Below are 15,175 nucleotides of genomic sequence, written 5' to 3'. Positions count from 1 at the left end.
GTTTTGAACTCGTCACTACGGTCGACAGAAAAGCGAGGACAGCATCACTAGGAGCAGTTCAATTGTAGCATCGAGTTAAAACAAATGATAATGGTTTAGGAAAGTTCGTGGGAAAGAAGCGGGGAACACCCGCAAGGAATTAAACACGCTCGAGTAAGAGCACAAAATAGATCAAATAAAAATCAATTAAATTCAAACGATATTTGCGACTAAATGAATTGAGCAGCAAACACAACTATTACACTATAACAGAAGAAAAAGAAAGGAAACAAAGAAAACAAATCAAACATATTATATTTATAAAAGAAACGAATCAATGAAAGCGTTTGTAAAATACATACCGTACCACGTAAGAGCATAAGATTGCATGAACAGTGAAAGGAAGTACACCAGCAAGAGGAGATAAGAGAACAAAAAACCAAAAAAAACATATTTGCCGTGCCGAGTGGCATTTAGTTGGACAGAGCGTTCTGTGTGCTTCTATACGCCAACAGGATTGACTCGAATAGCTAGAATTAAGAAAGCATTTGACAAAATCCCGTTGCTAAAAAGCGGACGCGAGAACTTTGCGCTGAACACGACGGTGTACGGTGTTTTCACTGTTCTACCGGAGATTTTTCAACCATGCAACACAAAAAGGGAAGTTAAAAACGAAGCAAGGAAAGCCAAAACCCAACTAGCTTCTCTTGGCGGTGCGTTCATTCCTGCGCCATCGTGGCGGGTGTACTACCACTACTATTACTAAAAAAAAGGAAACAAAACTCAACACAACAATCATACCAATCAACACGAAAACACACATAATAAACACACCCAACATAACCATATGCTAGCACATTATAGATGTAGAAGCACGTATATAGAACCAATAAAGAAAAGATCTAAAAAAACAACGACAAAGGAAATCAGCATTATAAAATCATATTCAAAGAGCCAAGACGAATGAAGGGGGAAACTTTTATTTTCGTAACTAGGATGAGAATAAACTGCTGGAAGTACTCATCCCTCGACACTCGTGATGTAAGCATGATAAAAAACATTCATACTTGTATGTTATTTCCTACATATTACGTTATTGTTGTATAGTTGTTTTCTTTATGTGTAATTCATTTTTATTTCGTGATTTGGTAATGTTCCAGGCGTAAAAACGAAAGGCGTTATAAGGTAGCTGGTGTAGACGAATTTCAGGATTCATTTTTTTAATAAATTGTGAAATTCAACCCTGTTCAACATTGTTTTTATATTTGCATCGGTTCACGGTGGTTCATACTGTATAACAAAACAAGCATTAGCAAAGGAAAATGGAACACACTCAACATAACATGTGATTACAAGATGGTTTACTGCAAGGTGTCGTGAGACAGTGTTTACATAAAGAAACAAATAGATCGTAAATCGAACACAAAACCAATTCATTCCAGACATACATACATTATGAGATGAGAACACAAACAAAAACCTAAAAAAACACACAAAAAAGAGAGTGAAAATTATATACCAAACAATGTTTGCAAACTTATAATTTTACTAATATATATATATATATATACATATAACATTAACAATAACGGAGGTGGTAGCCATCGGCAGGCGATAGCTGTAGCGAAGATGAAGCAAAACCGTTATATTAAGCTGTTTTAAAAGAACTATTCGATGCATATTGCAAACATGTCCCGAGGAAACATGAAACACTTGAATTGCAGAAGGGCGAAAAATTTGGGTGGAATTGGAAATGGTGAACATGGTAAACAAAACAAAAAAGGAAAAACAACTGTAACCCAGAATGGTAACAAAAAATCGACAACAACAACAAATCAAATATTAACTAATAAAGTTGTATTGACACGGAATATATCAATAAAACATGATGATTATCAAATAAACTACCCATGCACTAGGCTTTTCAATACGAAAGAAATCGGGGAAGACCATCGATTCCGCATGTATTTTCACAAATGGGTCATGCTTAGTTTATTTTTAATGTTATCATTACTCTTTCGTTACGTTATCGTTGATTTGTTGATCGATATCACCAAAATAAAGGATTGATCCTTTTCAATCCCATAGAATGCATTAGAATATGCTGATAAAGTATAAACTTTACTTTCTGTTCGTGTTTTAGCATACATGTAGTTTTGCCACTCGAGTTCGAAAGGAATTGCAAAAATACTTGTATTCTATATTTCTATAATGATTTAACTGTAATTAACGCACAATGTTGCACTGCAATTTTAGCACGACTGATCCGCAAATGAAGGAATCTTCTAAGGCAATCCCTCCCCATGAACCGTAAGAAAAAGGTTCAAAAACATGTTGGCCAACCTTCTTCAAAAATTCAACATCAAAAAATGTTTAATATGATTTATTCAAACTCCTTCCGTTGTCATTCTTTTCGTGGCGCAAAACACACCATATTATCTACCCTGCCCGTATGGAATATACACCTCACACAAAACATTATGCTCACACAGCAATGGGAGGGGCTCTTCTCAAGGCCTCTTGATAACGATAGCGCCGACCGGCGTGTGACGTCACAGCCACGACGGGCTCCAGGTGACGGAACAGCAGAACACGTTGATGATAAAACCGTGCCACGTTGGTACACGCGCGAAAACAAGTGTGTCGACGTGTTGTTGGAAAGCGCACGTTGCGTCTTTCGGACAGATCCACGCAAACGAACACTACCCGAACAATGTCACCGGTGTCATAACTCGTACCTGTTAGAAGATGCGGTATCGATCGAGATACGACGGTTGATGGCACCATCAAGGTTACTTGAATTTCTGTACATAAACTCTTGGTCTTCTCGTTTGGTAGGGTTTTGGTAATTTACTTGGTAATGCTGTTACTCTAGAGGAAATCAAAACAAATGTTAGAAAAACAACGTAGTAGGCGAAAAAGAAAGCAAATATGTCTTTGCATTACATCGCCGGGGTCAACTAAGGAACCCCGATACTTTATAGGCATGTCATCATTCCGTCTGCCTTGGTGAAACACAGTTTTTCGTCTTACAAAGTAATTTTATGTAAACTGACTGATATAAAGGATAGTATTTACACTTATTCGTATATATATAGCGTTTAATTAATTGCGATCCTGCAATTGTTTACTTGTTTATAACCTGACTCTATTTTTCAGCTCTGCTAGCAACGATTTTTTTCGACAATTTTTTTTTGCTTTTTCGTTTCGCTTACGTTTATTAAACCCCTTTTGCTTGATTTTTGTTTTATTTGTTTTTTATTTGATTTTTTCATGTTATTTAGTGTTGCTTTCAATATTACTTTGCGCCTACTCCCTAAGAAAGTATGTGTGTGTTTTTTTTCTTGCATTCGCTTAAAGTCGTTTCGCTTACAGTTCTAGTAACGTTCACGTTTATCGAACATTGAATTCAATAATCCCTCGGAGAAAAAGAAAAAAAAGTAAATATAAAAAAAAACTTACAACGAGAAAAAATAATAATCCCGACTGAAACATATATTACGGTATAGGTTTATAACAGAAAACGATCTGTAATAGCGTTGCGCGTGCGTTCGCGCACAATCTTTCTGCTTACGAAGGGCACAAAAATATCAAATAGAAAATCGTTAGCATTACGGTTCTGTTTGTGTGTGTGTCTATGTGTGTGCGCGCGCGCGGGGGAAAGGGAGGCAATTGTTAACGAGTAAATGGGGTCACAAACAAACAAAAAAACAGTATCATTAATACACCCTCAAACCAACCACTCACTCGTCATTATGCTTCGTTTGCAGTCGTAGTGTTATCTAGAAATTCCTTATGAATTGCATTAGAACCCCCCGCTCCCAAAGTGCTACATATATGTATGACCTGCTCCGCCTCTCGGTGCACAATGCGCCGCACCGCACCGTTCGTTAGCAAATTCGCACCGCAAATCAATATGTTCTAACACGTGTCTAATAAATGAAGGCAGTACCGAGGAGAAACAGAGAAACAATTCAAACTCATGCTCGCACATCGGCGGTTAGTCAGAGCATATGTGTATGCAAACCGTAACACACACACACACACGCGGTCAGCCTGTTGACAATCCACTACTTTCGAGCTTTAAAATAAGCTACAATGTTGTATCCCTTTTCCCTGTTCTACTACTTGCACTCCATCTATCGGTTTTCTTCGCGTCTGTCGATCAATTGACAGAAGGCGCGCTGCGTTGAATCAAAAAGGGATACACTATCTGTTTTGTTTTTGCTGCATCGGCTGCACAGTGTGCACGCGCAGGATGCGTTGTGTGGTAACGTAAGCAGGCGACGACTATTATAATGTCAGTGTTGGCGGCTCTCTGTATGTTTTTCACCCTTTACACCTTTGTTCCAAGCTAATGCACGATTCGCAGCAGCAAGCAGGCCAGTCACCAGTACACCAATAGTTCATGTTCGCTTCTTCCAAACGTGTGTTGCTCACTAATAGGGTTTGGTTTGCCCGATTCGATCTGCACAATGATTAAATGTATCGCTCCTTCGTGCTGTGTGCCCTGCTACTAGGATCCCTAATAATCGTAAGTAAGTAAGTTTGTCTCTCTCTCTCCGCGTGTGTTTACCTGTGTGTGTGTGTGTATGTATGTATGTGTAAGAAAATTTTCCCACGTCGCGCGTACGGCTATAGTTAGTTCACATCATCAGCATATTATCAATCGCCAATTCTACTCCGAATCTGAGTAACATGGCCGCGGCCAGCTAGTACCGGAGGGGCGGTCCATTCTCATCTAAGAAGGACCTTCGAAAGGTACAGCTTCTTCTTCTTCTTCTTTCCTCTATAGTTTCTGCGTTTTTGTTTGTGATCTTCTCTTGTAGGAACATTCGTCAATTATCCATCTGAATCGAAAATTACTGATAAGACGGAGACGGGGGTGGGGGCCAAATCGATAGGGTGAGGATATATGTGTGTTTGTATATGTGTATGTGTTTATGTGTGTTTATGTGTGTTTATGTGTGTGTACGTGTATGACGGTCGTCGTCCCGTAGCCATTAATTCGCTTCAATAGCTGCGACGCCAGCAAAAACCGAATATCTCGCGTGGCGAACTGTGCGATTAGACACGGTGCCCACTCCTTGACTCCGCGTATCAGCAGCCCGGCTAGAGATCGGTTAGAAGAAAGGGATACCGTCACGGGGCATCATCCTGAGGGTAGAGAATGGACACCTTACACCGTGGAGCAACGTTTCCATTCCATACTTGGCTACGGCACCATCGCCAGGCACCGGGAACCAATTCACGACTTTTGCTCCCCGCCTGCCCCTGCCGGTTTGGCCCCGCGGCCTTCCTTCACTGTGGTGGTGCTGATTTCACTAGACTTGGCTGTGTTTGCGGATGTTGGCGGTACCGATGATGTACCTCCGCTACTACCTTGGTTACTCTGAACCGCTGACTTGTACGAGGTCACTTTCGCTTTGTTAGCACCTCCGGGTGGATGCTGCTGCTGCTGCTGCTGATGCTTGATACCACTGCTACCGGCGGCACCGGAAGCCGACTGCAAGAAGGAGGACGCAGGCGCATTGGCGACCAGAGAACGCTGGCTGTTGCCCGTGTTGTAGGGTGCGCGCACAACTCGATTGCCGGCCGAGCCGCTACGGCGTCGCAAAACTTGGTTGGAATCACCGAACGATCCGGCCCGCGTGCGAAGCCGGTTTGACACGTCAACGGTCTTGTTGCCGGTTGAGTCACAACTGAAAGGAGAAGAAAATGAATACAGCAAACGATCATAGCTAATTGAACAATTTCAAATTGTAAGTAACAATTTCTGTAGTCATTGAGTATCTGCTACACGTGGCAAATCTCTTCAAACTGTATTTTTCAAACCCTCCATTATTTACGGAGCCCAAGGAATATGGGCACGGGATGTTCCTCTGAACTTCTCCAAACTTACCGCTTACGATTAGCGTAATGGCTAGCGTAGCCAGCATTGCTATAGCTCGACGATGCTGAACCGCCACCGCCACCACTTCGCCGATGGCCGCCTCCTCCACCTCCACCACCACCTCCACCACCATGGGACGAGTGTCCGCGGGATGGACCACCGACCACCGCAACACCCTCGCTCTCCGAGACGCTGCGTGGACGGCGCTTCGCCAGGCACGGCTTCAGATTGCCAACCCCCTCGAGCATTTCGTTAATCTGCGGCTCTAGCACGCGGAAGTCCTCGATCGATTTGAACTTGTCGAGGTACTCCTTCAGCTTGGGATCGATCGTCAGCTTGGCAGCGTTCTTGTAGTATTTCTGGAAGGCCCAGAATTTCTCCAGCCCGTACAGTTGGCCTGCGGAAGAAGAAGAAAAGGGAAGGAAGGACGATTTATTAGGTTGAAAGCAGCAATGATCGGTTGGGGCCGACCCGACCCTTACCATTTTCGTAGTCCGATATTGTTTCCTGCTGGAAGTCGTCGTACAGCTGCCCCCGGAACTTCTTCTCCAGCCCGTACGAGTAGAAGCGGAACAGACACTCCAGCCCGTACCGGAAACCGTCGGCTGCGTCGTCGATCGCCAGCTGACGGAACTCGTTGTACATGTTCTTGTTGAAGTTCTCGCGCAAGAAGAACGACCAAAACCGGAACAGCGTGTTCATCTCCTGTGACTGGCCGGGGCCCATGCGCTTGCGCTCCTTCAGGCACCGGCTGTGGTACTTGTGGTAGACCTGCTGCGTAAACCCGTTCTCCTTCAGCAGCGCATGCGACGGATGCTGAAACACGGGCAGGCTGTGCGGCAGCGAACCGTAGCTCGACGCGGTCGGGCTCGTGCCGGCCGAGCTGCCGATACTGGTCGTACGCGGCCGATGCTCTACCGCGTCCAGCACCCAGCCGACGTGGCTTTCGACCGGTGGATTGTGCAGATGGCGCGTTTTGCGCTTGCGCGGCGTGATCGGGTCCACAAACTCGTCCTTGTTCACGGCAAAGAAGCGTGCCTTGTGCCGAGCGCCGGCACTAGTCGAGGCGGCACTCACGTTCAGGTCACTGACGTCCAGCAGCGAAAGGTTCGCGGACAGGTCGTTCTCGACCAGCACGGAGGACGATGGCGCCGGCGGGAGCGGTGCCGAGTCAACGGTCACGGTCGGGGCGGCCACCACTGGCGGCGGCATCTCCTGGCTGCTGGCCACCTTCGTCGCTGGCTTCGGTATCATCTTCTCGAACTCCTCCTGCGTGATCAGGTTCACCTGGCGGTGGCTGTGGTGGCCACCGACCGTCCGTCGACCACCAGTGTTCACCGTGAGCAGGTCCTCCTCGTAGTTGTACAGCCCGTCGTTGATGATGCGCTCCAGATCCTGCGTGATCTTCGTGCGCGTCGTAAAGTCTCCGGTACGGTCGTACCCTTCGTGCTTGGCCGGTCGGGGTGTGATCTGTGTCACGATAAGCAGCTTGTTGATTTCGTTGTCCGGAATCTCGTAGTCCGACTCGTCATCGTCCTCCGACCAGTTGTCGGTGAAATGGTTCACACGTCCACCGCAGCTCCGCGGGATATCGAGCTCCTCATCGAACTGAAAGTCCAGCACCTCGCGCTCCTCCGTGGCCACGCCACCCACCAGGCCTGGCAGCTCCGCAGTTGCATCTGGTGCAGGGGGAGCAGACTGCGACGGATGCTTCAGCTGGTCCGTCGACCCAGCGCTAGTGCTACCAGCAGCACCGGTGGACGTTACTCCACTGGCGTTGCTGGCAGCGCTAATGTTTTTTGGCTGCGACTGGCTCTGTTGCTGGCCCCCGGTGGCCACAATCGGCGGCGGCTGCTGCGGCTGCTGCGGCTGCTGCTGCGGATGGTTCTGTCCCGAGCGGGAGCGTCTTTTTACCTCCTTCCACAAGGCCGCCTCTGGCTGCCCTGGCTGGCCTTCTTGCTGCGTTGCGGATTCTTTGTCGCCGGTGGTGGGCGAAGAATCGTTCGCACCACCTTTTAATCCTCCCACCGCGGCAACCGCTTCGGCCGTTCCCTTCCTACCTCCACCACCAGCGCTGGCAGCCGATTGCTTTTTCTCGTTTTCGTTTACCGTCGTCGCTGCTTTACCTTTCTGAGAGCCCCCTCCTCGACCGGCAGCTTTGCCTGTCGCGGCCAACGACGCCGCCGGAATGAACTCCGGCACGTCCGGGTTTAGATTTTCCTCGCCGGTGGACGGTGGTGGTGGTGGTGGCTGTTGTACCGGAGACGGTGCTGGTGCCTGTTTATCCCCACCCGACGAGATCACCTCCTTCACCGAGCATGGTTTCACCATCGGCGCGACACTGACCGAGGGTATCATGATGGGCTGCACTTTGGCCGCTTTGCTCACCGGGTTGCGTATGTTGCGGGGTAACGGAGGCGGAGGAATACTAGAGAGGATTTTCGAGGCGACCTGCAGCCGCGGAACGGCCTCAACTGGGGCGTCCCCGGTGGCGGTGTCCGTGCTCGCGACCACCGGAGCCACCGCCACTGGCGAAGCTGCGGACGACGGACCGTCCACTTCCGGCTGCACGGGCGTTGATGCTGCTGCTTGTGGTTGTTGAGTGTTTAGCAAACGCGTGGCCGGGTGCTGCTGCTCGCTGAGGGTCGTAAAGTTAACGCCACCGTTCATGAACGTCACCGAGGGATCGATTGGCCACACGGTCGGGTTTACCCGGGTGCGCACCTTGTAGTCTTCGATCAGCTCGAGCTTATCGGACTCCTTGATCGCTTCGATGATTATGTCGATGTCGTCGGTTAGCGCCTGCACACGGTGGAACGACGCGATCAGCGTCACCGGCAGGAACCCTTCCGGATCCATTTTTCTTCGTAGGTAGAAATCACGATTTAGATTTTCCTCGCTAAAGTAGTATTCTCTGCAGGGAATGAGAAGCACACGGGAAACGAATTTATGTCAATCAGGTTGTTTTGCTACAACACAATTTACTTTACGGCACCCGTGAGAATACTTTACATTGAAATGAAAATATTTAAAAAATAATCAATTTCAAAAATAAGGAAATTATTCAAAAAGTAACAAGAAAAGTTCTTTGGTCTGGTGAAGGATGTGAAGATCTTTTTGTTACACGTAGGAGAATATAGTATTTAGTTCCTATGTTTTAAAATATTGAAGTGAAAAAGATCATCCCAGTAGCTGTTTGGGTGACGTTTGCATACTTACATCTGTTTCTTGATGCACTCCTTTATACTAAGTTGGTCCATGCCGATTAGTGGTGCACCATTGTAGTAGAACGTGCTCAGGTAAGGCATGATGAACGCCGCTTGATCGCTGCCGATCTTCGTGTTGACCGCGTTGAACTCGTGGAAATCCTGCCCATTCCCCACCGCGACCCCGCCAGCGGCAACACCGTTCTCCAAGCCCGATGCCACCGCCATCGAAATGCCCCGATCGCCACCCATATGCCGTCCGCCTCCTCCGCCGCCCGATCGCATCGGGACACCGCGACGGTAACCGCCGCCTATGCCACCTCCGCGCGATATGCGCCCACTTCCACGTCCGCCACGGTACGACGGTGGAACACCACCACCCCTTCCTCGGAGGCGATTTACGCGGTTCGGCGGAATGCCGCCACCACGATGCGTTTGTTGCGGCTGTTGCTGCTGCTGCTGCTGTTGAGCAGGTTGTTGCTGCTGTGGTTGCTGCTGTGGCTGCTGCGATTGCGGCTGCTGTGGCTGCTGCTGCGATGATGATTGCTGTTGTTGTTGCTGCTGCTGTTGATGTTGCTGGTGGTGGTGACCGGCAGAATCCTGATGGTGCCAGCCACCGTCTTCATAGTCGTCATACCGCCGGTGCCGGGGAGTTCGTTCCCGTCTCGCGCGCGGCTTGGGCAGGTCAATCTCCAGCGGAACCCACTTTGGTTTCGGACCCTTGCGCACGTTACCGTTATTAGTGGTGGACGCGCCACCGTTAACCTCACCCTCGTTCCCATTTCTCGCTCGACTGTGCGGCCGGCTTTGGGGATCGCCCGAAGTCTGCTCCGCAGCGTTCGATGATGTGCTACCGGCTTCATTTGCCACTTTACCAACGGCCGAGTTGGCGGTTGAAGCTTGAGATGAACTTGCCCTCTTACCGGTAGCGACATTCGTACCATCGTCCCCGGTCACTTTTGCTCCTGTCGGGACTGATTGCTGCTGCCGTGCGGTTGCTCCAGTGGCGCTCGTCGTAGAGGGTACATTTGCTGACGCCGACTTTGCCCCACCCGACACCCGATTGTCACTGTCCGCCGGAGTATCGCCATGAGCCGGTGGCTTTTTGGGCGATTGGGCGGAAGACGGTGCCGTTGGTGCACCCGCCACGCTTTCGCCTCCTTTCGACTGCGATGGAGGACCGGATGCCGACGAAGACGAGGATGACTTGACTGCGGCAGCAGTACTCGATTTTTCCCCGGTTGCCTCACTCGATCCGCTTTTCTTGGCGCCCTCCGCAGGGCCAACCTTCTTCTCGCCCAGCGATGGCCAGTCTCCGCTGTTCGCAGTGAAATCCGTTGACTGAAACGCACAAATGATCGGGTGATTTTGTGTGACAGATTGGTTGCCAAGGCAACGGCGATGAAAAACGATTGTTGATATATCGCTCCAACGGAATAACTATATCCGCGTGCTTACCTTTGTGTTGTTACGTTTTTTATCCGGCTTGCCACCAGCTGGATGTGCTGTTGACGGCTTATTGTTAGGATCATTGGTCACCGTTTTGTTATTAGCATTACCTGGGCATGAAAACAGACGAAACACAATTACATAAACAGGTGTTCCTTTCGACTGATATTGTTACTGTTATTTTCATACGCTCGATAACAACATGTTGATGGCGATGGGTAATTCTACTTCAATTTCGAATGGTTAACAGAGGAGGAAAATATTAAACGAATCGTTACTATCCGGACTATATTAGCTGCGATAATGGGTAACGTGTTTCGGTGCACTTAAATCCGCATTTACCTTGAGCTTTGCTCGGCTGCTTAGGCTGTAGGACACGTTTTTCGGCAGCGCTGACTGCCACGCTGCCACCATCGTTTTTATCAACGGCCGTCGTCGTTGTGGTCGTGTTTCCCGTTGTAGCGGCCGCAGGAACCGTCGCTGCTCCCGCTGCAGCCGGTGCTTTCGTGCTGTGTTTGCTGCTCTGGCCGCGGGTTTCCGTGAGTGGGATGATGGGTGCTGGTTCCACGGACGGGGTAACCTGGTAGGAAGGAGATGGACAGGTGGAAATTACCAACAAGACATCAATCAACTGATATTTACTGATTTTTGGTAATGAGAGCAAATGTTTCAAATTAAGCGCATTTGAATAACAAAAACTTTGTTTTGGTTTTTGCCTGCTCTTGCTGGCAGATTGATGCTGGCACACACAAGTATTTTGCCCTTAAAAAATATAGGATAGTTTTTCCACTAACCGATACCACCATTTCGAAAAATAGTAATAAAATTGCAACTATTTTTTTCTCTGTCTTCAAAATTGCGCTACGCGGATATTTTTACCACAACTCGTATAAGGTTTACCACTTGGAACCACTTGGAAGTATGACACCATAGAATGCATTTATGAGTTTATCTGGAAATTTAAAAACACCTGCACAAATATCGCACAGGTCCCTAACCGGAACTTATTGTTGTTTTTTGGCAACTGTGTTATACAGTATGTTTTTACATTCACCACAGCTTATAACACGATCTAGAAAACCTTCAATGAACGACTGTATCGTTTTAGGTCATACCATTGGCTTCACAGCTTCAGATCATTATGAACCCACAAGGCAGATGAAGGAACGGAAGAAGTTTTACATCTACGAGAATGAACTGGCCTGCATATTCTTCATGCCAGCTCCAGAGAGGGATGTCCTAACCTTAGAACCCATGCCGACAGTGATTGAGGAAATACGCGATAGGTCGCGGGAAACCATTCAGGTCATACTACAGTCTGAAAGAACTCTTCCACACTTGATACCTGCACAGAGCATGCATTGTATCAGCACAGAGATGCACCTTTTCAAGACTTAGGGTAAGTATTAAATCATTTAAGACGTTGGCCTCGTTGCCGAGGGTTGTACCTTGTACAGGAGGGCTGTCCCTGAAAGGTAAGCAGCGCCAAAAAGATCGTGATGCCAAAAAAAGAATATCTGGAGAGTAGCTTTATTAATAAAGTAGCGCAAAAACTTGCAGATCAAATTTAATTTATGCCTATTAAATGATGCCACAGATGAAATGGTTTGTTATATTTTAAGTCCGTTAAATGTGAGTTAAAACCCTGTCATCGATATTAGTAAGTTTGTTTGTTCTTCGTCATCACTACCAAAAGATATTTCATTCCACTCAAACATACTGTCGAATCGAGTAGTAAGATCTCGATCGATCGTAGCTGCTATAACTCGTGCTTCAATACGTTTGATGTACATACCTTCCATGCATTCACTTTTGGCAGTGGTGCTTCGACAAACTTCTTCGCCTCCTCCTTGCCGCGTTCCTCCTCGTCCGAAGGGGAACCCGACGTGCCGGAATGGGCACTACCACCACCACCGCCGCCGGCACCACCGGCACCTGTTCCGGTAACGGCACCAGCTCTACCCTCCGGAGCTAAATCGTCTTTGACTTTGTCATCCTTGATCGATCCCTCGGGGGCACCCGGGGCGTGCAGCAAACGACTGCGATCACTGGATTTGCGTTTGCTGTCCTTCCGATACGGTCCCGCACGGTCCTCCGGTCCTCTTCCCTCGTTGCCGGCAAGCTTACCGCCCGGACCGGGCTTGCTGCTGGTACTGCCGCTGTGTGCCGATGGTCCACCGGCCACCGAACGCCGGCCGGCTCCACGTGCCGGATTGCCGCCCGCGACCGGTCCCTTCTCTCCGACCGGCTTTCCAACACCCCCCGGGCCGGCCAGGACGGCTGCCTTTGCTTTGCGGTCCCGTTTATGGTGCGACACGACCGGTACGAAGTTTGCGTCATCCTCCAGCTCCTCCGGTGTTGGCTGCTGCTGCTGCTGCGCGTTCACATCGTTGTTCATTGCATCTTTGCCACCGTCGCCCAGCGGTGCCGGTGATGACGATCCGGCCGCTGCAACGGTGACATTGGCGCTGGCGGCACCGGTCGCGTTCTGCATCACAGAATCCTTCGCCGTGCCGGCCGCCGACGGTTTGCTTTTGCCGCTCGCTTTCGCACTGGCCGGCGGCTCGCTGCTGCCAATGTTTTCCTTGTTACTGTCCGCCTGGTTCGATGAATCCTTGCCTTGTTCCTTCAGGTTCAGCAGCACGTTGGCGTAGGAAGAGCTGGAGGTGTTGTTGTTGTTGTTGTTGTTGTTGTTGTTATTATTATTGTTGTTGGTGTTGCCGGTAGCGCTGCTATTACTGTTGCTGCTGTTGCCGGTAGTATTGCTGCCGGCGCTGGTGTTAGTGTTAGTTCCGGGCGACACCTGAGTAGAAGCCATCCTTTCGACTCAAAATCGCAATTCACGAAAGGACGAGTCCTCCTGCGAATGACGGCAGTTGACTCTCGCAGACCGGCGTAGTGCACTTTGATAATTGAAAGCACCGGAGGGATGTAAGGAGCGAAAAAATGCCGCCTCGTTGTCGATTCTCCTATTAACTACTGGTAGAAGCTATAAAAAATAAAACAATCCCACACCCCACTAATAGTGTTGTTTTGGTCGGCGTGGATGAGCTTCCTTTTTTTGCTCCGCACACTTTGTTGTACACTTTCGATCACGCAAAAAAAAAGATCCTAAACAATAAAACTGTTCACAAAACACAAACAACCGATCGTATCCAGCACACCGCCGCCACTCCTTCCGCCGTCACTGGAGAAAAATAGATAGAGCAGAAAACACACAAGGATAGGATTGTTGTAATGTTGTTTCCACGTTTTTATGGGATTGTCCAAATCCTTGGACCACAACCCACAAGCGCACAGTGTCCTTCCTCCCGGAGAAACGTCACCCCAAGTTGCAAGTCAGTGGATCCGCAGATGTACCGCGAGAGCACGCGGCGTTTCGTACGGCACACAATCTGTCAGATGGTGCTCGATTTTTCCAATTGTTTTTTTCCTCCTTGCTCCTCACAAGACGTACAACGAGGTGGTAGCGATACGCAGGTACAAACACGCACACGCGGCGGGGCGCGCTTGTCCCTTAGCTGTCATACACGCATTGCCTACTACGATCTCTCGCTAGCACCGCTTCTCTTATCGACCGTTCCATCCAACATGCTGCCCATGTTGTGCTGGTGCTCGTCACAAGAGATGGTGTGGTAGCTTATTCGTTTTGCTTCCGTTTCGCCGCCGCTGGCTAACGAAAGAAAGGAACGGGTGCTCGACTCACGCGACGGCACGACCGAAACGGTCGCTGCCAAGAGGGAGCTCGGCGAGCGAGATGGAAACAGCCGCAGCACCGGTAGTGCGTACGAGAGCGAGCTGTTCTCGATTTACCTCGACACGAGGTAGCCGAGGCAGCACATATGTATACGTATATCAAAATTCGAAAGCACACATTTTTTGACTTTATTTCTAGAGCTCGCAATCAACACACACCTTCCTCACCGAACACACCGGGCGAAGAAGAAACCTAAGAACAAGCGAGCGAACGGGCGAACCACCATACAAGAGACAGAAGAAAAAAATGAATGAATGCATGAAACGTTCTTGACGCACGATTTCGGGGTTTTGCCTTTGCCACTGCACTACGCACTACGATCTGTAGCGAACGCACATTGTACGCGATCAGGCCGAAAAATACAACTCACGAGCGGCGGTGTGGTGCCGAGCCGCAAAGAACTATACTTTATTGGCCGTGTAACGTGATGACATAATATATGCAACCACACAGACGGAGCAAGTCGCGCTAGATCAGCCACGCACCGCAGAGTCCACCGTCCTGCGACGGGATTCGGGACTGTGTCGTCCCTTGACGGTGCGTGGTGTGCGCGAGACGAATCCCCGGAACCGGGACGTTGCGATTTCGAAACACCGACCACGGTCGCTAGAGGCGGTGCGAACACCAACCACCCCCGGGGGACGAGGAAAAGTCTGCCGTCGAACACGCGTGACCACACGTTTTTCGCACTTGTGCTGGAAAAAGCCTATCAGTGCGGAAGTACCCAGCAGCCGAAAGGACTTGTTCCGGATCCGGTCGAGATACGGGACACACGGGCGGATGGTGTAAAACTTTCTACCCAGGACACACCGATGTCACCATTATCCCTTCGAGGACGTACACACACACCGTCCCGATGGATGTCCTTGCCTGGTGGTCGTCGTCGTCGAC

General features: G+C 49.0%; 1 protein-coding gene across 1 annotated transcript; it reads right to left on the bottom strand.

Moving 5' to 3' along the window:
- Positions 1–3,102: 3,102 nt before the first annotated feature.
- LOC131266834 (la-related protein 1) lies at positions 3,103–13,456 on the bottom strand. Its single transcript, XM_058269492.1, has 7 exons — positions 12,323–13,456; positions 10,870–11,107; positions 10,537–10,637; positions 9,092–10,419; positions 6,355–8,786; positions 5,882–6,269; positions 3,103–5,681 (listed from the first exon to the last, which is right to left on the bottom strand). Exons 1-7 carry the CDS (start codon positions 13,343–13,345, stop codon positions 5,228–5,230), a joined length of 5,964 nt encoding a protein of 1,987 aa, XP_058125475.1. The 5' UTR covers positions 13,346–13,456; the 3' UTR covers positions 3,103–5,227.
- Between the last annotated feature and the right edge of the window lie 1,719 nt (positions 13,457–15,175).

This window comes from Anopheles coustani, chromosome 2, assembly GCF_943734705.1.
Source record: "Anopheles coustani chromosome 2, idAnoCousDA_361_x.2, whole genome shotgun sequence".
NCBI classification, from domain to species: domain Eukaryota; kingdom Metazoa; phylum Arthropoda; class Insecta; order Diptera; family Culicidae; genus Anopheles; species Anopheles coustani.
Note: the sequence above shows the minus strand (reverse complement) of the source record. Positions and strands in the feature narration are given on the sequence as shown.